The 22,717-nt window shown below is 37.2% G+C and overlaps 1 protein-coding gene across 12 annotated transcripts in view; it reads left to right on the forward strand.

The window, feature by feature from the left end:
* CD44 (CD44 molecule (Indian blood group)) overlaps positions 1-22,717 on the forward strand; it is a 102,524-nt gene that overhangs the window by 65,800 nt on the left and 14,007 nt on the right. For 2 of the 12 annotated variants that reach the window (XM_043515877.1, XM_043515883.1), the window contains 10 exons: positions 2,576-2,695; positions 3,989-4,114; positions 5,017-5,130; positions 7,309-7,527; positions 9,962-10,183; positions 10,932-11,153; positions 13,015-13,236; positions 17,674-17,853; positions 19,564-19,743; positions 20,838-21,023. In XM_043515877.1, the coding sequence (XP_043371812.1) occupies positions 2,576-2,695; positions 3,989-4,114; positions 5,017-5,130; positions 7,309-7,527; positions 9,962-10,183; positions 10,932-11,153; positions 13,015-13,236; positions 17,674-17,853; positions 19,564-19,743; positions 20,838-21,023 (1,791 nt within the window). The remainder of the gene's footprint in view (positions 1-2,575; positions 2,696-3,988; positions 4,115-5,016; positions 5,131-7,308; positions 7,528-9,961; positions 10,184-10,931; positions 11,154-13,014; positions 13,237-17,673; positions 17,854-19,563; positions 19,744-20,837; positions 21,024-22,717) is intronic. The other 10 variants (XM_043515884.1, XM_043515885.1, XM_043515878.1 and 7 more) reach the window with 9 other exon arrangements.

Below are 22,717 nucleotides of genomic sequence, written 5' to 3' on the forward strand. Positions count from 1 at the left end.
CCCAACTTTTCTTCTCCTCTTATTAGACATGTACCATTAAAAATGAGACCATTGTAAATGGCAGGAGAAATACAAATGAAACTGATATGGGTAATAGTTTGGCAAATGAAAAGTTCACAGTACATTTAACATCATCACAACAGATGTGAACTCACATGACGGTAGTGCAGATGATGAAGATTCAACTGAAGAGACTTTAAAACCAACAGTACTTCCTGGATGGGACGTAAATGATGTCAAGAACGAGTATCCTGCAAGTACTAGTAAGGAAACTGAAATATATATCTGTTTTACTCTATGTGTCCTATTCTTTATAGCTATATTGAAGAAAGAGTGGTAATGTTTTCAGTAGAATCCAACTCTGGAAAGATGTCCTTTGGAAGGAATCCACCTGAAAAGAATTTCTAGTGCTGCATATTCAGGACAAATGACTATTTGTAGAATGAATAGTAGCCATCGTTGTTCAGAATTGGGAACAAGATGGAACATCTGCATTCTACATATGGATTTCATAAAAATAATACTTTGTCCAGAGAAGTACAAATATTCTGAAGAGGTCCTGAAATCTGCACAGTTACTGTAGAATTATATGATTTCTACAGATGTGCATACTTGACTGGCATTATAGATCAAATGGGAGAGGAGTGATTTCCAGTAATTTACATGATGCTCTGTATGAAAAAGTATTTCCTTTTTAAAATGTTCATGAGATCTGCATGGAATAATGATAGTTTATGTCTTGCTATTGGAGGACAACATTTTATGCATGGCATCAGCTAGAGGAAAAGTTCAAAAACTTTTACTAAAAAGTGTTTGTTTCTGAAGAGGATTTTGCTGGTGCTTGTTTGTTTGCAACGTGGCTCTTGCTATAGGCCTGGTCTTTGGTAACATCAGCTTAATGAGGATCTCCATGGAGAAAGAAGCTAAATTAACACTCAGTTTTCTTGTGGGACATTTATTCGCTTTCTCTTATCTGGATGGTTTTTTGTTTGCTTGGTTGGTTGGTTGGGTTTTTTTGTTTTTGTCTCTGTTGCTTCATCTGTTCTTGTGCCGGTGTTTGGATGCCAGTTTCAACTGTGCTTTTAGTCAGCCCAATGCAGACTACATGGACTTCTGTGGTGTTTGCAAGGACATGTAATTTATCTGGGCCACTATAGCTGAGCACTGTGTATATTGTTGGGACTGTGACTATTGTTTTTTCTTGCAACTAATCAGTTAGCAAACACACTGATACCAGAGTTTCATGTCTTTAACCTGCACTCATATTCAGCTTATTGGCATGAGCATATTTATGTGTGAAAGTGTTGATGGATTTTAACTTTGCAAGGAAAAGGTGGCTCAGCACATAAAAAAGATCACCAGTGATTTAACCATAGTCCTAGCAACTGTGAAGCCCATTTAAGAGGAAACCTCCACTCAACCTCATTGGAATCAATTTGCTGATTTGTGGTGGTGGTGGTCCCATCCTGACCACAAGGAACAGCTCCCTACTCAGGCAACAGGGGGTAAAGATCTTAAATATTAAATCATGTACTTTGTCTACAGTCTGAATAAATAGCAGCACAGAAATACCAGCTTCGCAAAAATATCCAGTCACCATGAATTTGTATTTCTGATGCCATATGAGTTCTCTCTTTATTCTTAAATTGTGTTTTGAATGAGAAAATATACACCCTGCCCTTGGCTATCACCTGTGATATTACCCAGATAACCCTCGAAGACTTGGTCTTGGCTATGAAGTAGTCATATCTTAAAAGGAAGAATTCTATATAAATTAAAATGCTATTTGGACTTCAGAAGTTCTCTTCTTTTCATTGTTTGTGACATGCCTGTGATGATTTTTTTAGCTTCTTTCTAGCTGACAGGATAAATGTTTTGTTCATTGCATGAACAAAGAAACAGAAATAGTCTTTTTTAAAATGTACATTGCAGTAAAGGATTTAATGTGTTTTTATATGTAGACTTTCACCGTGAAGATGATTTGGAAAGAAGAGAACATTTATACTAAACTAAATGTACTTGAAACTGTACTTTTCTGTGACCCTTTGTTATTCAAGACAAAACTCTCTTGTCCTATCATCTCCACTGTAATCCAAGAGATTTAGACTTTGCTAAAAACAACACTAACTACATCCCTTTAACTTCTATTAACATCTTGGAATATTCATTCATAGCTCCAGAAACAACTGGTTGTGTTGGTTTTATGTCATCAATTATCCCTGATTTTAGAGGAGCATTTAAATGCTCTTGATTAGTTTTTACTCCCATAATCCCATTTCTTGTAGAACACATTTCCTTCTGCTGTTGTGGCTGTTTGGCCAATTGTAGGGGGTAATAATCTATATTCAGAACATTGTAGCTGCTAAGAGAAAGTCTGATGTTACTGAGCAGTTTGCCAGATTGAAAAATTGATGTTTTGTGCATGAGAAAGAAAACCATGTCCACTTTGCTACATTTCTTTAAGATGAAAGAGCTGACATTAGTAAAGACAGGAAAAAAAAATAAATTTGAAAATGATGTGGATGATGGCTCAGCAAATGGAAACTTCATAGTACATTTAACATCATTATAACAGATCTCAGCTCACATGATGATGGTGCAGATGGTGAAGACTCAACACAGGATCCCTTAATACCGGTAATTTCCCTCGGAGGGGACAACAGTGATGACAAGGAACAGCACCCTCCAAGTAGCAGTAAGGATAATGAAATAATATCACAAATTTAGGCCACAAATCAGCAAAGCATTTATGCACATGCTTAACTTTTAATATGTGCTTAAGTCCCATGGAATTCAGTGGGAGTAGTCACCCTCTTGAAGTTTAGTATGGTGAACTTCTGTCCCATGAAGGGAAAAAAATTGTAAACTAACACAAACTCAGTTTCCTTTGGGATTTTTCTTTCCTTAAGGTCTGGAATTTCCTTTTGCTTCATATCTCTCTGTTCCCATGTTTAGTGTACATTCCACATGCTTGGCCAACTCTGCTCTCACTCTCACCCATGCAATTTGTGTGGACTTCTTTGGTGTTCTATGGTGATTTCACAGGCATGTAAGTAATCTGGGCTATTGAAATTGAGCATTTTGGCCTTAAATTTCAAAAGTGACTGGTGATGTGAGGTTTCTCCATTTTTAGATACCTTAAAGCAACCTGATTTTTAGAAAGTGCTGAGCACTTGCCCATACAAATCAGACCCCTGTAAATTGATACCCAAACTCACTAGAAACTTTTGAAAATTTAGGTCATTATATCTTTTTCTGGACAGACTATTTTCTTTTCTTGTACTAGTCTTTACACATGAATTGATGCCAATTCTGCACACACATTCATTTTATTATTGGCATGATTCTACTTTCAGGTGAAGGTGTTTATAGATTTCAGCTTTGTAGTATGGTTTTGGTGTTGTTACTAGATTTTTTTAGCATTATCTCTTTGTGGTTCAATAACTGCACCTTTAACAGGAAACGTGGGATGTGCCATACTTACAAAGTATTTTACTAAGCACTGGAATGAGATCAAATTACATTTTCCCTCTCTATGTTCCTGAATTGGCTAACTACCTAATTCTCTAATATAGCAAAAAAAGGCTACAATTACAAAATTAAATTAATTGCCCCACCTACAGGTATATGGATTAGTGTAAGAAAATCCTGTAAGTTCATTGGCTATAGTCAAACCTCAATTAAAAGTGCAAGTTGTTGCTTCTGCCTGTTCAGTTACTGCTGCTGCTTTGCCATGAAGACTGTGGTATTCTGTAGCAAGAACCTACCTTCCAATACCAGGATGATGTGGAAGAAGTGGATTAGAAAATCAACTAACCTGTCAACAAACCAGAGTCCCACTTGACTCTGCTCCAGTTTCCTTGCAATCTGTATATTTGTAAAAGAGATATATTGGGTATAGAAAAGAAAAGAACAGAAGCTGAATATATTTTGGGTAGTGGCTGAGCCAGTAAAAAAATCACAAATGATTGAACCATTGTCCTAACAGCTGTGAACCCGCATCATGGTGCACATGAGGAAACCTCCACCCAACACGAGGGGAATCCGTCCCCTGACATTTGGTGGTGGTCCAATACAGATCACAAGGAGCAGCATCCAACCACAGCAACTAAGGGTAAATCATATGTCTTTTTAACTACTAGAGTTTGATTAAGAACATCTAATAAGTTAAGTAATAAGCCACTTTACAATTCAAATAATGGCCTATTGATGTCTGGTGGCTGTTAAACAGCCTTCTTAATGCTCCATAAGGGAGAATAATATATTTTCCTTCAAAGTCTACTCTCTTAGAGCAGGACTGTGTCTGGAAGGCACAAGTCCACACTGGAAAAGAGTGAAGTGACATTCCCCAATGAGAACACCTAAGTAGACTCTTCCTGATGAGGCACATGCCCGCTGCTATTCCCGTGCTCTAGATTTAGAAATCTCTCTTTGGCACATCACTTGTTCACTCCCAGAAACTCTGCAAGGTTTATGTGTTCACTTAACCCTGATTCTATGCTCCTTTTTATTTTGACCCCCATTGTTAGCAGCACACAATATTTTTTGCCTTAATGGCCCCTTGGTCCGTTATAGATGGGAAAAAATACAGAAATCTCATGCCTGCTAAATAGAATCATGATGTCAACAGATGTCATAATGACCTGAAAACCCAGAGCTGGCTGAGGGTGAGATGACTTTCACTTATTGTGTCATGTCAGAATTACATTGTGGGTTCTTCAGGGAAGGGAGCATGTCTCTAATTGTTTTATGAGTTTTTGGCACATTTTGGGGTGCTCAAACATAAGTGGTATAAATAAGATAATAATAATAATAATAATAATCATAAACAGCAATAGATTTTCTTCCACAAAGAATGCACCTGTATCACATTCTTTCTTCTTTGCTAAATAAATCTCTAAAAAAGTACAGCCTATTATAAAGGCAAGAAAGAATAAAGATGAGAATTATTTGAGTGATGATGGTGGTGGGTCAGCAAATGAAAAGTTTACAGGAGGTTTAACATCATTGCAACAGATGAGGATTCACAAGAAAATGAAACAGATGATGAAGATTCACTGCAAGATCCATTACACTCTGGATGGGACACAAATGATGACACGGAACAGCACCCTCCAGTTACCAATAAGGGTAATGAATTCTAATAGTTTTATCTAACTTACTATAGTTAAAGCAAAATGACATACCTCAGTAAAGAGTGGCATCTGGTGTCATTTGCACAAGTAAGCTAATAAGTCACATAGCCCAGATAGCTCAGAAATCTGTCAGGTGCCACCAGAAATGCAGCTATAGTCTATCAGTGTTTATGGAATAAAGAGATGAAACATCCTTGCTGTAAATCTGTGTATTCAGTTATCTACTGTGCAATATTTACAACAGTGTAATGATCATCTATCGAATAATTAGTTCTCCTGTACTCTCAGTACTTTATGCCACGAACTAGGAGATGAAGCTTATTTTTTACTGGGAGAAGACAGGAAAATATAGGTGTTGAAAATAAAAAGCTCAATTATGGTTATCAGTAAAAAGTTTTGTTGTTCATTTTAAAGATCTTATCGATATTTATGTTTGTAAACTTGGTTTAGGTGTGTGAAGAGACTTTCAGTGGGTTCTTTTTTCAGCAGGGGATTTCATTAGGCATTCAATAAAGAATGCCTAATGAAAAACTCAGTTTGCTTTGGGATTTTTGTTCTCTTCATTGGCCTGAGTTTTGGGAGTTTCTGGTGTTATTTATTTATTGATCTATTGCTTCATCTCTCTCTGTGCTGACTATTTATTATATCCTTACTACGCCTTCTGCCTTCTGTGATTTCAGTGATGGTTGAAAAATTGTGTCCCATTGCAACTAAGAGCTGTATTTAGTCTCTGATCACCTTGCACTGACCATTTATAAACTGCATTAATACCAGAGGTCTCTATCCTTATCTTGTGCTCAGATTCCTCCTAATTTTGGTATTGAACTATTGGTAGATTTTAACTCTTTTGGCTAAAGTTGGTGGTGGCATATTACTTACAGACTTTTTGTTGACTGCATAGCTCTCTGGCTCAACCACAGAACATTTCACACTAATCTCTGAGCTTAGTATTAGCACTTGGCGACGATGCATTATCCAAATTCAGATCCTTCATGTTATTTGATGCAGCATTATCCTTCAAACTTGAGTTAGAGGGGCAAGTTGTTACAACTACTGCATTAGTTTTGCCACTGTTTTGGCTATGGTTTATTCTTCTGTTGCTATTGTTTTTCCCCATATCACTGGGAAACTTCATAGAAAGACAACAGCTCCTGAACAGTGGTATGATGCAAATGGATGGATGAGAAAACTAGTGATACTACAGTAAAAGCTATGCATCCGTCTTTAATGCTTTTCTTCTACACTATGTATATTAATAATATATTACTGATGTAAAGGAAAGAAAAGCAAATGGCTAATCGAGTGTGTGTGGTGGCTCAGCAAATATACATATCTCCATTGAGACATCCATTGTCCTAGCACCTCTGGATTCCTGACATGCTGCAGTTCTGGAAACCTCCACACCATATACCTGGAATTCTTCATTTAACTCTTTGTGGTCCAATACAGATCAAAAGAAGCAGGGTCCCAACAGTGCCAGCAGGGGTAAAATATTTAAATAATTTCATACAAAACTCAGTTTTCTGATGGAATTCCTGGAAGTACAAGAACTACACTGATGTTATGGGGCAGCCAATCAACATTCCCAATGCTTACCGGAGTGCCTGGTATTTTCCTACTGTCTACTTCGAATGGATTTAAGCACCTCTATATCATGTGGATTATATCCATTTGGGTTAGCATCTAATCTAATCTAATCTAATCTATCTATCTTTCCCCATATCACTGGCATACTTTAAAATCATGCCTCTTGAACACATCTGTAATTCCCTAAGTGAATTTCCACATGTAAAATATCAGCTACCCTGCTGAAAAAAATCCTTGAACATTTCCATTATCAAATGTCTGTTATAAAATCAATATAAACAAATAGTGAGAAAATGTGGTTGGTGACTCAGAAAACAAAATATTTGCAATTATCAAACAAATATGGGTGGTCTATTACCATTGATATTCTTCTCAGCCAAATCATACTTCCTGAACAAAAGAAGATCTTGTTGGTTAGGATTAAACCAGAGGGCACCTTTTACTCTTTTCTCCTATCCATTGCACATTACACATATATAACTTCCCAGCTTCTTGCAGAAATAACTGTGACAGGAGTTGAGAATAATGTGAGTGGCAGTTCAGCAAATTTTAAGTTCACAATCTATTTCAAACATACCCTAAACAGATGTGGATTCCCATGGTGATCCCAAGCGTATAGAATCAACCGAAGAGCCTTTGTTGCGTAATGTTTCTCTTGGAGGGGACAAAGATGAGGACAAGTATCCCACAAACGCTACTGTGGATAGTGTGAAGCCTGAACTTTTCCCTGAAAAGGAAAGAGATCATTCTTCTTCAAGTGTGACGGTGAATAATGAAATAGGACGCAACACATATACTCCTACAGGTATCAGTAAGAATAATGAACTGTCATAATTTTATCTCCTTGTAGGCCAAACTCTGGGCCCAGATTCTCAGCTGGTGATAATTGGCATAGCTTCGTTGACCATGATGGAATTATGCAAGTTTAAACCAGTTGAGGGTCTAGTCCCTAATGTCCATTATTGCAAGGTGGACTTTTTTGTGAAAGAGACTTTTGCCAGACTAAGGACTGACTATCAACAGAATAAAGAATTTAGGGCTTTCGTCCACTAGTTACAGAGATACTGTTACTTTCACACCCAAGTCATTATACTATAAGAAGTTATTTAAAGCTTATTGCGAAATTTGGGTGAGGTACTCAGATTTCTTTAGCAGAATTTTGGCCTCTAGAATCGTATTTTCAATGGCCTATTTGGTGTTACTGATGGTGCTATGCAAACATATGGCATATGTCTTTCAGTACAGTAACTTCAGAATCTGAGCTTTCTTACAGGTGTTCAGAAAGGAGAGTAGAGGGAAATGTTAGTACCTGAGAGTCTGAAAAATCTCCACGTTCTGTGTTCTTAGATACGACTGAACCTATTTGGGTTGTGGCTTTTGTACACTTTTTCAAAAATTTGATTGATGAATTTCAAAAAGCTAATTCTCAAAATCATTCAGTCTCAAAATCCCAGCTTCACTCTGAATAGAAAAGTTACCACCAGGTCCTATGTTGTGAGTGTATACCTAGTCCCTTATTCTATCACCACTACTATTAGCTTGGAAGCAATAACCAAATGAATCTCAAAGATCATCAAAAAGGAGACACTTTCTGCATCTATCCACATGTTCCTCTTCCTCAGAAACAGTTTCTTGAGCTAATTATCCATTAAATGCCTGTCATCTGATAGCTTGTTCTAGGCTGTGAGAAAGTCGGCATCATATGCATGGCATCAAGTGAAACAGTGTGCATTTGATAATAATTAAATATGAAGTTGTGTGATAAATTTTTACTGTATTATTAGAGGTTTAGGAGTAGCAGCCGTGTTAGTCTATATTCGCAAAAACAAAAGGAGGACTTAGAGACTAACAAATTTATTTGAGCTTAAGCTTTCGTGAGCTACAGCTCACTTTATTGGATGCATTCAATGGATAATACAGTTGGGAGATTTATATACACAGAGAACATGAAACAATGGGTGTTACCATACGCACTGTAACCAGAGTGATCACTTAAGGTGAGTTATTACCAGCAGGAGAGCGGGGGAGGGGGAGTGGGTGGAAACCTTTTGTAGTGATAATCAAGATGGGCCATTTCCAGCAGTTGACAAGAATGTCTGAGGAACATGGCCCACCTTGATTATCATTACAAAAGGTTTTTCGCTCCCCCCCCCTCCTGCTGGTAATAGCTCACCTTAAGTGATCACTCTAGTTATAGTGTGTATGGTAACACCCATTGTTTCACGTTCTCTGTGAATATAAATCTCCCCACTGTATTTTCCACTGAATGCATCCAATGAAGTGAGCTGTAGCTCACGAAAGCTTATGCTCAAATAAATTTGTTAGTCGCAAAGGGGCCACAAGTCCTCCTTTTCTTTTTGTATTATTACAGTTACTTTTTTTTAGTGAAGGTTGTGTGTTTGGAAAATGCCTCCTCTATGGTGTCTTGATTGCTGACAACATTGTGCCGGCTTAGAGAGTGAAGGGAGAAAAAAAATCTAAAATAACCAAAATACACACGTTACTGTGTGATTTGTTTGTGTGCTGCTTTCTTGACTCAAGGTTATGCTTGGTGGGATGTTTTGTTCTCTGAATTTCTCTGGTGTGATTTTCCTGCTTATTTCTTTCTGCTGCTGCTTGGATACCTAACTGCATCCGGTGCAGCTGACTTTTATTTTTCAGTGGAAATGATTTACAAAATGGCTTTGTAAAGTACCTTCTCCCTTTACTCTGCAATCACATTTAACTTGCCCTTGCAATCGTGTTTTCTGGTGAAATGGTTGGTGGTTTATACTTTTGATATGGTAGTGGTACTCTTGGACTTTTCTGGCTGCTTTTCTCTGTGGTTCAAGAATGACATGTTTAAAAAGGTGTAGGACACATTCTGTATTGCCTCAATGATTGGTTTATTTGTCTGTATCATCAACTACGAATAAAACTATGATGTAGATTTTCAAGTCTTCCCTCTTTTCCCACAATGCCTCAGCAAAATAACCTCTTTGTGTAGCACAAATATGAGCACCTGTACAATACTGAAACTGGTACAACACAAAACTAGAAAGTTGTTGGCCACATCCACTTTTACGGATCCTTATCAGGTTCCTGGAAATGGATGATTGAGATGACGGTGATATGGTAGAACAATAAATAGGGCTTTACTCCTATGAGGTACATTAAAGATACAAGAACTGAAAGTAAGGTTAACTGTGTAAGTGGTTGTACAGATATTAAATTCAAAATTGATTCAACCATTTTTATAGCAGTTGTGGTCTCCAATGAAGGTGCCAAAAATGAAGATTCAACCCAAGATCCTTTCTTGCATAATGTTTATCTTGGAGGGGACAAAGATGAGGACAAATATGCCACAAACACTAATGTGGATAGTGTGAAGCCTGAACTTTTCCCTGAAAAGGAAAGAGATCATTCTTCTTCAAGTGTGACGGTGAATAATGAAATAGGACGCAACACATATACTTCTACAGGTATCAGTAAGAATAATGAATTCTAATCATTTTATCTCCTTGTAGGCCAAACTCTGGGCCCAGATACTCAGCCTGTGCTCATTGGCATGGCTTCATTGACCATGATGGAGTTATGCAAGTTTAAACCAGTTGAGGGTCTAGTCCCTAATGTCCATTATTGCAAAGTGAACTTTTTGTGAAAGAGACTTTTGCCAGACTAAGGACTGACTATCAAGAGCATAAAGACTTTAGGACTTTCGTCCAGTAGTAGCAGAGATACTCTCACATCCAAGTCATTGTACTACAAGATGTTATTTAAAGTTTATAAATAAATTTGGGTGAGGGAAGTGCTCAGATTTCATTAGCAGAGTTTCGGCCTCTAGAATCGTATTTTGAATTGGCATATTTGGTGTTACTGATGGTGCTATGCCAATCAACTACGAATAAAACTATGATGCAGATTTTCAAGTCTTCCCTCTTTCCCATAATGCCTTATCAAAATAACCTCTTTGTGTAACACAAATATGAGCACCTGTATAACAGTGAACCGGTACAACACAAAACCAGAAAGTTGTTGGCCACATCCACTCTTAGGGATCCTTATCAGGGTCCTGGAAATGGATGATTGAGATGACGGTGATATGGTAGAACAATAAATAGGGCTTTACTCCTATGAGGTACATTAAAGAGACAAGAACTGAAAGTAAGGTTAACGGTGTAAGTGGTTGTACAGATATTAAATTCAAAATTGATTCAACCATTTTTATAGCAGTTGTTGTCTCCAATGAAGGTGCCAAAAATGAAGGTGCAACCCAAGATCCTTTCTTGCATAATGTTTATCTTGGAGGGGACAAAGATGAGGACAAATATGCCACAAACACTACTATGGATAGTGTGAAGCCTGAACTTTTCTCTGCAAAGGAAAGTGATCATTCTTCTTCAAGTGTGACGGTGAATAATGAAATAGGACGCAACACATATACTTCTACAGGTATCAGTAAGAATAATGAATTCTAATCATTTTATCTCCTTGTAGGCCAAACTCTGGGCCCAGATACTCAGCCTGTGCTCATTGGCATAGCTTCATTGACCATAATGGAGTTATGCAAGTTTAAACCAGTTGAGGGTCTAGTCCCTAATGTCCATTATTGCAAAGTGAACTTTTTTGTGAAAGAGACTTTTGCCAGACTAAGGACTGACTATCAAGAGAATAAAAACTTTAGGACTTTCGTCCAGTAGTAGCAGAGATACTGTTACTTTCACAGCCAAGTCATCATACTACAAGATGTAATTTAAAGTTTATTACTAAATTTGGGTGAAGGAAGTGCTTAGATTTCATTAGCAGAGTTACGGCCCCTAGAATTGTATTTTGAATTGGTCTATTTGGTGTTACTGATGGTTCTATGCCAACCCTTGGCAAATGTCTTTCAGGAACCGTAACTTCAGAATCTGAGCATTCTTACAGGTGTTCAGAAAGGAGAGTAGAGGGAAATGTTAGTACCTGAGAGTCTGACAAATCTCTGCATTCTGTGTTCTTAGATACAACTGAACCTATTTGGGTTGTAGCTTTTGTACACTTTTTCAAATAGTTGATTGATGAATTTCAAAAAGCTAATTCTCAAGATCATTCAGTTTCAAAATCTCAGCTTCACTCTGATCAGAAAATTAACCACCAGGTCCTATGTTGTGAGCGTATACCTGATTCTATTACCACTACTATTAGCTTGGAAGCAATAACCATGTGAATCTCAAAGATCAGCAAAATGGAGGCACTTCCTGCATCTATCCACATGTTCCTCTTCCTTAGAAACAGTTTCTTTGGCTAATTATCCATGAACTGCCTGTCATCTGAGAGCTTGTTCTAGGTTGTGAGAAGGTCAACATCATATCGATGGCATCAAGTGAAACAGTGTGCATTTCAAAGTATTATAAATAAGGAGTTGTATGAAATATTTTTACTGTATTATTACAGTTAATGTTAGTTAGTTAAGGTTGTGTGTTTGGTTAATGCCGCCTCTGTGATGTCTTGATTGCTGACAACATTGTGCCGGGTTAGAGGGTGAAGGGAGAAAAAAAATCTAAAATAACCAAAATACACACTTTACTATGTGAATTGTTTGTGTGCTGCTTTCTTGACTCAAGGTTATGCTTGGTGGGATGTTTTGTTGTCTGAATTTCTCTGGTGTGATTTTCCTGCTTATTTCTTTCTGCTGGTACGTGGGTACCTAACTGCATCCGGTGCAGCGGACTTTTATTTTTCAGTGGAAATGATTTACAAAATGGCTTTGTAAAGTGCCTTCTCCCTTTACTCTGCAATCACATTTAACTTGCCCTTGCAATCGTGTTTTCTGGTGAAATGGTTGGCGGTTTATACTTTTGGAGGATAAAGTTGATATGGTGGTGGTACTCATGGACTTTTCTGGCTGCTTTTCTCTGTGGTTCAAGAATGGCATGTTTAAGAAGGTGTAGGACACATTCTATATTGCCTCAATGATTGGTTTATTTGTCTGTATCATCAACTACGAATAAAACTATGATGTAGATTTTCAAGTCTTCCCTCTTTCCCACAATGCCTTATCAAAATAACCTCTTTGTGTAACATAAATATGAGCACCTGTATAATAGTGAAACCGGTACAACACAAAACCAGAAAGTTGTTGGCCACATCCACTCTTAGGGATCCTTATCAGGGTCCTGGAAATGGATGATTGAGATTTTGGTGATATGGTAGAACAATAAATAGGGCTTTACTCCTATGAGGTACATTAAACAGACAAGAACTGAAAGTAAGGTTAACGGTGTAAGTGGTTTTACAGATATTAAATTCAAAATTGATTCAACCATTTTTATAGCAGTTGTGGTCTCCAATGAAGGTGCCAAAAATGAAGATGCAACCCAAGATCCTTTCTTGCATAATGTTTATCTTGGAGGGGACAAAGATGAGGACAAATATGCCACAAACACTACTATGGATAGTGTGAAGCCTGAACTTTTCTCTGCAAAGGAAAGTGATCATTCTTCTTCAAGTGTGACGGTGAATAATGAAATAGGACGCAACACATATACTTCTACAGGTATCAGTAAGAATAATGAATTCTAATCATTTTATCTCCTTGTAGGCCAAACTCTGGGCCCAGATACTCAGCCTGTGCTCATTGGCATGGCTTCATTGACCATGATGGAGTTATGCAAGTTTAAACCAGTTGAGGGTCTAGTCCCTAATGTCCATTATTGCAAAGTGAACTTTTTTGTGAAAGAGACTTTTGCCAGACTATGGACTGACTATCAAGAGCATAAAGACTTTAGGACTTTCGTCCAGTAGTAGCAGAGATACTGTTACTTTCACATCCAAGTCATTATACTATAAGATGATATTTAAAGCTTATTGCTATATTTGGATGAGGGAAGTGCTCAGATTTCATTAGCAGAGTTTCGGCCTTTAGAATCATATTTTGATTTGGCCTATATGGTGTTACTGATGGTGCTATGCCAACCCTTGGCATATGTCTTTCAGTAAGAGTAACTTCAGAATCTGAGCTTTCTTACAGGTGTTCAGAAAGGAGAGTAGAGGGAAATGTTACTACCTGAGTATCTGAAAAAGCTCCACGTTCTGTGTTGTTAGATACTACTGAACCTTTATTTGGGTTGTGGCTTTTGTACACTTTTTCAAAAATTTGATTGATGAATTTCAAAAAGCTAATCCTCAAGATCATTCAATCCCAAAATCCCAGCTTCACTCTGAACAGAAAAGTAACCACCAGGTCCTATGTTGTGAGCGTATACCTGATTCTCTCACCACTACTAATAGTTGGAAGCAATAACCAAATGAATCTCAAAGATCAGCAAAATGGAGGCACTTCCTGCATCTATGTACGTGTTCTTTTTCCTTAGAAACAGTTTCTTTGGCTAATTACACATGAAATGTCTGTCATCTGATAGCTTGTTCTAGCCTGTGAGAAGGTCAACATCATATGGATGATATCAAGTGAAACAGTTCATAATACTTTAAATATGGAGTTGTGTGATATATTTTTACTGTATTATTACAGTTAAATTTTTTTAGTGAAGGTTGTGTGTTTGGAAAATGCCTCCTCTATGGTGTCTTGATTGCTGACAACATTGTGCTGGCTTAGAGAGTGAAGGGAGAAAAAAAATCTAAAATAACCAAAATACACACTTTACTGTGTGATTTGTTTGTGTGCTGCTTTCTTGACTCAAGGTTATGCTTGGTGGGATGTTTTGTTGTCTGAATTTCTCTGGTGTGATTTTCCTACTTATTTCTTTCTGCTGCTGCTTGGGTACCTAACTGCATCCGGTGCAGCAGACTTTTATTTTATCAGTGGAAATCATTTACAAAATGGATTTGTAAAGTGCCTTCTCCCTTTACTCTGCAATCACATTTAACTTGCCCTTGCAATCGTGTTATCTGGTGAAATGGTTGGTGGTTTATACTTTTGATATGGTAGTGGTACTCGTGGACTTTTCTGGCTGTTTTTCTCTGTGGTTCAAGAATGGCTTATTTAAGAAGTTGTAGGACACATTCTGTATTCCCTCAATGATTGGTTTATTTGTCTGTGTCATCAACTACGAATAAAACTATGATGTTAATTTTCAAATCTTCCCTCTTTTCCCACAATGCCTCAGCAAAATAACCTCTCTGTGTAGCACAAATATAAGCACCTTCACGGTAGTGAAACCGGTACAATGAAAAATCAAAAGGTTGTGGGCAACATCCACTTTTACGGATCCTTATCAGGGTCCTGGACATGGATGTTTGAGATGACGTTGATATGGCAGATCACTAAATAGGACTTTACTCCTAAAAGGTGCATTAAAGAGACAAGAACTGAAAGTAACGGTAATGGTGTAAGTGGTTGTGCAGATATTAAGTTCAAAATTGATTCAACCATTTTATAACAGTTGTGGTCTCCAATGAAGGTGCCAAAAATGAAGACCCGACCCAAGATCCACTGCTGATGTGCAGGAGGTCATCATGATGGTTCCTTCTGGCCTTAGAGATACTATCTAAAAAAATGATAATTTCCACTTATATGAATCCAGAAGCCACAGACTCTGCATATTAACTGGCACCTATCAAAGATGAGTGAGAGAGGTACAAGTTGTTGTTGTTACTTGTTCTGCCACTGCTGCAACTCTGACCTTTTCTGCTATTGCCAACTTTCATTAGGACAATCTCCAGCAAGCTTAAAGCTTGTTACTTGTATTGTTGTAGCACTTAGAGCCCCCAATCCCTCCAGAGATTGGCCCTATAAGCACTATAATACCTAGTTTAAAATCTATTGATAAAGCTCAGTTTAGTATGTCAATATGACCTGGTTGCATGGAATCATCAGGTCAAAACTTCCTGTTTTTTGGCTTATTTTGATTATTCAGTTTATTATTTTGTTGTGTTTTCTTTTGGTTTTTTAAAGGTGTTGATATTTTCTTTGGCTTCTCCGTGCTTGCTGAATAGAATAAACCAGGATTAACAAATGTTAGCACGAATAATTATTCACCTGAAAATTCCCACTGGACATTTATTATTTGCTATTCATTTGACCCATCATTTGAAAGATTCTGTGATCCACCCCTGAAACAGAAAGAACACCATGTGACTTAGAGTCATTGATTATTGACTATTTTTTGTGTCATGTGGTTTGATATTCACAAACATTTCATAGATTCATAGACTTTAAGGCCAGAAAAGACCATCATGATCATCTTGTCTGACCTTCTGGATATCTCAGGCCACGGAACCTCACTCACCCAATCCTGTAATAGACCCATAACCTCTGGCTAAATTACTGAAGTCATCAGATCATGATTTAAATACTTAAAGTTATTGAGAATACACTGTTTACTCTAGTTTAAACCAAAAGTGACCCGTGCCCTATGCTGCAAAGGAAGGTGAAAAACCCTCAGAGTCTCTGCCAAACGGATCTGGGGGAAAATTTCTTCCTGACCCCAAATATGGTGATCAGTTAAACCCTGAGCATATCAACGAGACAAACTGTAATCAGAATTTCAGAGTAGCAGCCGTGTTAGTCTGTATTCGCAAAAAGAAAAGGAGTACTTGTGGCACCTTAGAGACTAACAAATTTATTAGAGCATAAGCTTTCGTGAGCTACAGCTCACTTCATCGGATGCATTTGGTGGAAAAAAACCCCACCAAATGCATCCGATGAAGTGAGCTGTAGCTCACGAAAGCTTATGCTCTAATAAATTTGTTAGTCTCTAAGGTGCCACAAGTACTCATTTTCTTTTTGTAATCAGAATAGGATTAGTTCAAACAATTCAGATAATACTTAAAATAACTCATATATTTTACAGGTTTCAGAGTAGCAGTCGTGCTAGTCTGTATTCGCAAAAAGAAAAGGAGTACTTGTGGCACCTTAGAGACTAACACATTTATTTGAGCATAAGCTTTCGTGAGCTACAGTTCACTTCATCGGATGTATTTATTTGAGAAAATTGAAATGAAATGGCTTGTCTCAATTGTCAGAATCTGCCTGTCTGGAGACAAGCACTGTAATGTATATAAAGCACTGAAATCCCCAAAAAAGAAAATTATTCTTCCCTGCCATATTTGTGATTCAGTCTTCATGCCATGTAACTGAGCTCAAACCTGAGTTACAAAGGCAAGCTGATGCTGCTATTTCTTCTCTTCTCACTGTTGCTTTTTCCTCTGTTGTCAGAGGATTTCTGTTGAAAACATTGCCCCTGAACAGGAGCATGGCCAGTGATGTTGATAATGTTATCGAAAATAGAAAGTCCTCTCTGCTTTTCTGTTCTTATGCTCTAAAGCCCCAATTCAGGAAACACTTAACAAAATTCTTAACTTTGAATATGTGAGTAGTCTCTCACTGAAATCAAGTAAGCACATGATGACATGTTTGCTACAACATCGCCTAAACACAGCAGGAATATCAAATTAAATATTGGCCATTTCATACCATCATTTTCTTACATGTTGTTATGTGCCCTTTATATTACAGAAGCAGGTTTTCTCCCACCCATGGTCAGACTCTACTTGTCTGGAGGGAGTGTAACTAAATAAAACAGTGAAATCTTGAAAGAGAAAATTAATAGTTGTTGTTAATGAGACATAATCCTGATTCTGAGTGTCTGATCAAACCTGAATTATGGGACCAAATTCTTGGAGCTACTTCTTCTTTGTTGTTCTTGCTTCTGTGCCCATTTCCACTGCGTTTATGGTCAGCCAAGACACAGTCTTGAAAAATATTATGGTGCTGGTAAAAAGGTTTAGAAAACTACTGATGTATCTTGCGTCAGAAGAGCATTTAAGTGTGAATTTAAGTCCTGTTGATGTCAGTGGGACAGTTTTCTGAACTGAGATAATAAAGAGGAGCAAAAGCTTTATACTCCTTCTATACTACTAAGTGTAGTAGATATATAAAAGGACGAGGCCTGTTTTACAGAGAAGAACTGAAGAGGAGAATAATATAAAGAGTGGTTCTGTGTGTATTAATTTCACAATTGCTTTATAATAGCTATGGTCTCCAATGGCGGGACCAAACATGAAGACTCAACCCAAGATCCACTACTGCGTACTGTTCATCCTGGTTGGGGCAATGCAGACAAGTATCCCACGAATGTTACTAGGGATGATGTACTGCATGGAATTATTCCTGCAAGTGAAAATGATCAGGAAAAGGAATCTTCTCATACAGGTACCAGAAAGAATAATTAATTATGCGTGAGAATTTCAAAAGCACTCTGCATTGTCCTAAATCTGCTCTCATTGAAATCAGTAGGCATTTTACTATTTATTTTGACAAGAGAAGAGTTTGACCAATGCTGAATTCTTTTCAAAATCCCACCCTATTGTCCATTTACTCCCTATTTGGAAGGAATAACACTACTTCTACATCTGTGTAATTTCATTATGATACTCTATTGAAAGTCTATTGATAAAATTTGGTTTAGAGTGGTACTGTGATAATCATTAGCATGGAATCAGCTGTCTAAAATTTCCTAGGTTGTGATTTCTTGTTTGCATTTTTCCGAGTTGATGGATTGGGGTTTTCTCTGCCTATGCTGATTAAAGCTTGCTGAATAATGAAAAATAAGATTCACACATAACTTGTAGGTAAAAGTGAAATCTCAAATGAGAAAATTATTGGTCACTGTCATATTAATGGTCAGTCCTCAAACTCAGTAACTGAGATAAGACTTGGATTACAGAGGCAACTTGCTGCTGCGATATCTTTTCTTGCTATGACATCTATCTATGTTATCAGCATGGATAAGTTCAGCCAAATCATAGTGCCCAACAGCAAGATGGTGTTGGTTAAAAGTTGAGAAAACCAATTATAATGTGGAGCAAAATAGAGGGTCTCTGCTTTCCTTCTCCTACAAATTTAATACAGTAGAAATATAAAACGGAATCACTGCCTCCAGATAATCAACCAGGATTGGGCAGTGAGGACAAATATCCCATAAATACCTCCAGGGATTATGTCATACCTGAAAATGAAGATGAGTCTTATACAGGTGCCAGTAAGAATACTGAATTATATTTATTTTACCACCCTGTGTGTAATGAGACATTATTTCTTCTGCATATGATTTATTCACTATCATACCTTGTGGGAAATCTAAATTCTCAGCAAAGAGGTGTATTGGTATATCTTTTTGACCTTATTGCATGGAATCAGGTGAACAACAATTTTTATTTTTTAAATGTTCTTCTCTCTGTTTTTTTCTGGGTCTGTATATTGGACTTTCCTCTAGCTTTTTCTGTGTGCTGACTAGACCATATTGAATAGTGAAAATAAGATTAAAAAATGTATTTGTGAATCTAAGACTTGAATTGAATTTGATCGTATATTTTGCTTTCTCCTTATTCTATGACAACCAGGGATTCACCTAAACCAGGGAAAACCCTAAATGTCTTGGCAGGTCAGGTTGCTAGACATATGTTGAACATAGAGCCTGGTAATTCCCAAATCCCATTTTTTTAATCCTATACTACCAGCAGCCTAAATATTTTCTGTCTCGTTGTGCTTTAATGACATTCTGATTTACGGAAATAAATTTGATGAGTACTGCTGTATTTGTGAGCTTATCTGATGGCTTCTCCCATTGGCTGAGATCAGACCTGAGTTCCAGAGACAAGTAGATACTTCTGCTTTCCCTGCTCAGGCTTCTATGTCCGTTATCATTAGGGTTCTGTTAAACCATAGTAATCCAACAGTTTTGGTTGAAAAGGTGAGAAATGTGGATCAAAAGCCTTCTGTGCTTCTATCCTCTGATACTCTAAATACAGCAGAAATTTTAGAGCAAGGCCAGGCATAGAGGCAAACACTGAAGATGAGGCTAACGTGGCTATTGCTTTTGCAAATATTAAGTTCCCAATTGCTTCACCATCATTACAACAGCTGTGGTCTCCAGTGATGGTGCCACACATAAAGGCTCAACCCAAGATCCATTGTTGCACGGTGCTCATCCTGGCTGGGGCAATGAAGACAAGTATCTCATAGCTACCTCTAGGGATGATGTGCTACCTGGAATTATTCCTCCAAGTGAAACTGAGCATAAAAATGAATCTTCTCATACAGGTACCAGTAAGAATAATAAATTATAGTCTTGTTACTTCTTTTTTGGATGAGATAGTTTTAATTGTTATTTCACTATTTATAATATGCTAAAAGTCTATTGATAACTCTTAATAAGTTGTGGCATGTTGTTGTACCTGATTACAGGAAATCAGCTAATCAAAAATTTCTGTAATATTGTGAAATTATTTTTTGTTTGAGTTTATTCTTGACTTGTTTCTTTTTGTGTTAAGAGTTTCCTCTTTGTGTTGTTGGATTGGTACATAATGAGCTTGCATGAGGGCTATTCTCCTTGTCTCCTTAGGTAATGCTAGGTGTTCTAATAATCATTCTTCTTACTACTCTATCATTTTGCAAGTTGTACAACTTGGTTATGCCAAGCAGTCTCATTTTTGATCTTGCATTCCTGTTAACCTTTAGATTACCATCTCTGAGTTTATATTCTGGTGTGCTTGTAATTGGGGGATATAAATCTGGTGCGGTGATGGTGTTTTTGGTGAGATTTTCTGATGGCTTGCTCCTGTGGCTCACCAGTAACCTCTTTATAGAAGAGCACTGTTTAGAGGATCAGGGACAGGATTTTACAAAATAATTGCAATATCATAAATTCTCCAGGCCATTCCATCAGACCTTCTTATGTTGCATGCGCCTTTTATGTCACTGAAGCCTGTTCTAAGCAGTATCACTTAAGGACAAGAACATAAAAGAAATTAGTGAAATTTCTAAAGAAAAAATAATTGCCATATTTATTGGACATAGTTCCAATGCTCAGCATCTGTAATCACTCCTGGCTGCTTCTTGCTCTTGGGTTTGTTTGTTTTGGGCTGTATTTTTTTGGTGGTCTTGATTCTGTGTCCATTGTCACTGAGACTCTTCTAAATTAAATCAGAACCCTGAGGAAGAGCAAGGGGGTGTCAGTTAAAAAGTTGAGAAACCAGTGACAATGTGAAAGAAAGCGGCATACCCGCTCTTCTTTTCTCTTCTTAAGCTCTAAATACAATAAAAATGTAAAAGATCAAGGCCTGTTATAGAGGAAAATAATGGTGGTGGTTCTACAAAGATTAAGTTTAAAATTGATTCAAGCATCATCATAACAGCAGTGGTCTCCAATGATGGTATCAAACATGAAGACTCAACTAAAGATCCACTGGCACCGAGCATTCAACCTGGAGGGGATAATGAAGACAAATATCCCACAAACAATCCCATTGATAATTTGATACCTGGAGTTTTTTCTGACATTGAAAGTGGACATGGCAGAGGACCAGCTTCTACAGCCACCAGTAAGAACAATGAATTACAATAATTGTATCTAATCCTTCACCCCTTTTTTAATGTCTCCGGATATAAAGGTAAATTTGTAAAGTATTGGGGGAAATGTTATGATCCAAAAGTTTTTTCTTTTAATTGGAGTTTTGAAAGCTAGAAAATAGCCTCCTACCAATGTGCATGAAAGAGAAAGTGTTTTAATTGTAGAACTATGTGGAGTGGGATGATTTAACACTCGTGTTTCCAGCAATCTTTCTTCTCAGAGAAGATAAGTAGCATTTCTTCCTTTCACCAACTCTGGGAAACCTCTCTAGAATATCAGAGAAATAAATGGTTTCAGAGTAGCAGCCGTGTTAGTCTGTATTCGCAAAAAGAAAAGGAGTACCCGTGGCACCTTAGAGACTAACAAATTTATTAGAGCATAAGCTTTCGTGAGCTACAGCTCACTTCACGAAAGCTTATGCTCTGATAAATTTGTTAGTCTCTAAGGTGCCACGGGTACTCCTTTTCTTTTTTTAGAGAAATAAATGCATAACAAAACATCTGATTGCAATTGCTAGTGTTCTATTGTCAAGCTGTGGAGATAGTATTTTCTATACTAAAGGCTCAAACCATAGAACATTTTTGTTCCATCTTCCTGATCATTTTATTTATTTTATTTTCTGTCATCTAACGGCAGTTATTTTGAATGCTAGCAAAGTAGCATTTTTTCCAACCAGCCTTCACCCCACCCTCCTGATATTATGGACATGTACCATGGAAGATAATTTCCAGTATGGGTTCCCCCCCCTCCCCAGTAATTTTTGCTGTTAAGTAACCCATCAGTGATTATTGACATCTATGGGTGCTAGGAAGCAACAGGCTTTTCATTTCTCAGCTGCTTCAGTTTTAAAAGCTTGTTTCTGATAGAACTAGTTCGCATAAAGAAATAACATGCATTGATCACACTGTAAATTTTGTTGTTCCATGTTGCAACATGCAAGTAATTATTTTTTTAAATTAAGAGGCTGTATGCCCAAATGTACTTTTCATTTAAATTATCAACCCAGAGGCTAAGGTTTTCCTAAATGCTACACCTTCTTACTCATGCTGCACCAAATTACCTGCTGGTATAATTCCATAGAAGTTAATACAGACTTGCCAGCAGAGACTATGTCCAACAACCTACAGCCATTTGTTGCACACAACCAAGAATATGAACTTGTATTAATACCACATCTCTCATCAAAGTATTTTAGAAGAGAGTCATGAAACATTAATAGTTTAAAAGAGTTAGAATTTTCATCAAATGAACTTTTTAATTTGATTTTGAAAGGAGCTTGGAATATGAAAAATGAGTTGGTTCTATGGTAGAGACACACTGATTTGATTTCTATAGTTTCTGGACTCTAGCTGGGTTATATTAAAGGTTGTAGATGTTACTCTCATCTCACACCAGTTTTACACTGGCATAATTCCATTGGCTTTGGTGGAGGAAGTGTTATTTACATTGGTTTAAGTGAGATCAGAACCCAGCCCTCAGTCTTTTCAGATCTTAATGAACAACATGATACAAACTCAGCAAAATAAACCAGATAAAAAAACTGCCTTTAGAGGCTAAATTTTGCACAGTATAGATGCCTCAAGTATTATAAATTTAATAAATATATTTTTGAAACTGCTATTTTTTTTTGTAATATTTAAATGTGTAACTTGCAAAGGCGAACTC

The sequence above is a fragment of the Dermochelys coriacea genome, chromosome 6 (assembly GCF_009764565.3).
Source record: "Dermochelys coriacea isolate rDerCor1 chromosome 6, rDerCor1.pri.v4, whole genome shotgun sequence".
NCBI classification, from domain to species: domain Eukaryota; kingdom Metazoa; phylum Chordata; order Testudines; family Dermochelyidae; genus Dermochelys; species Dermochelys coriacea.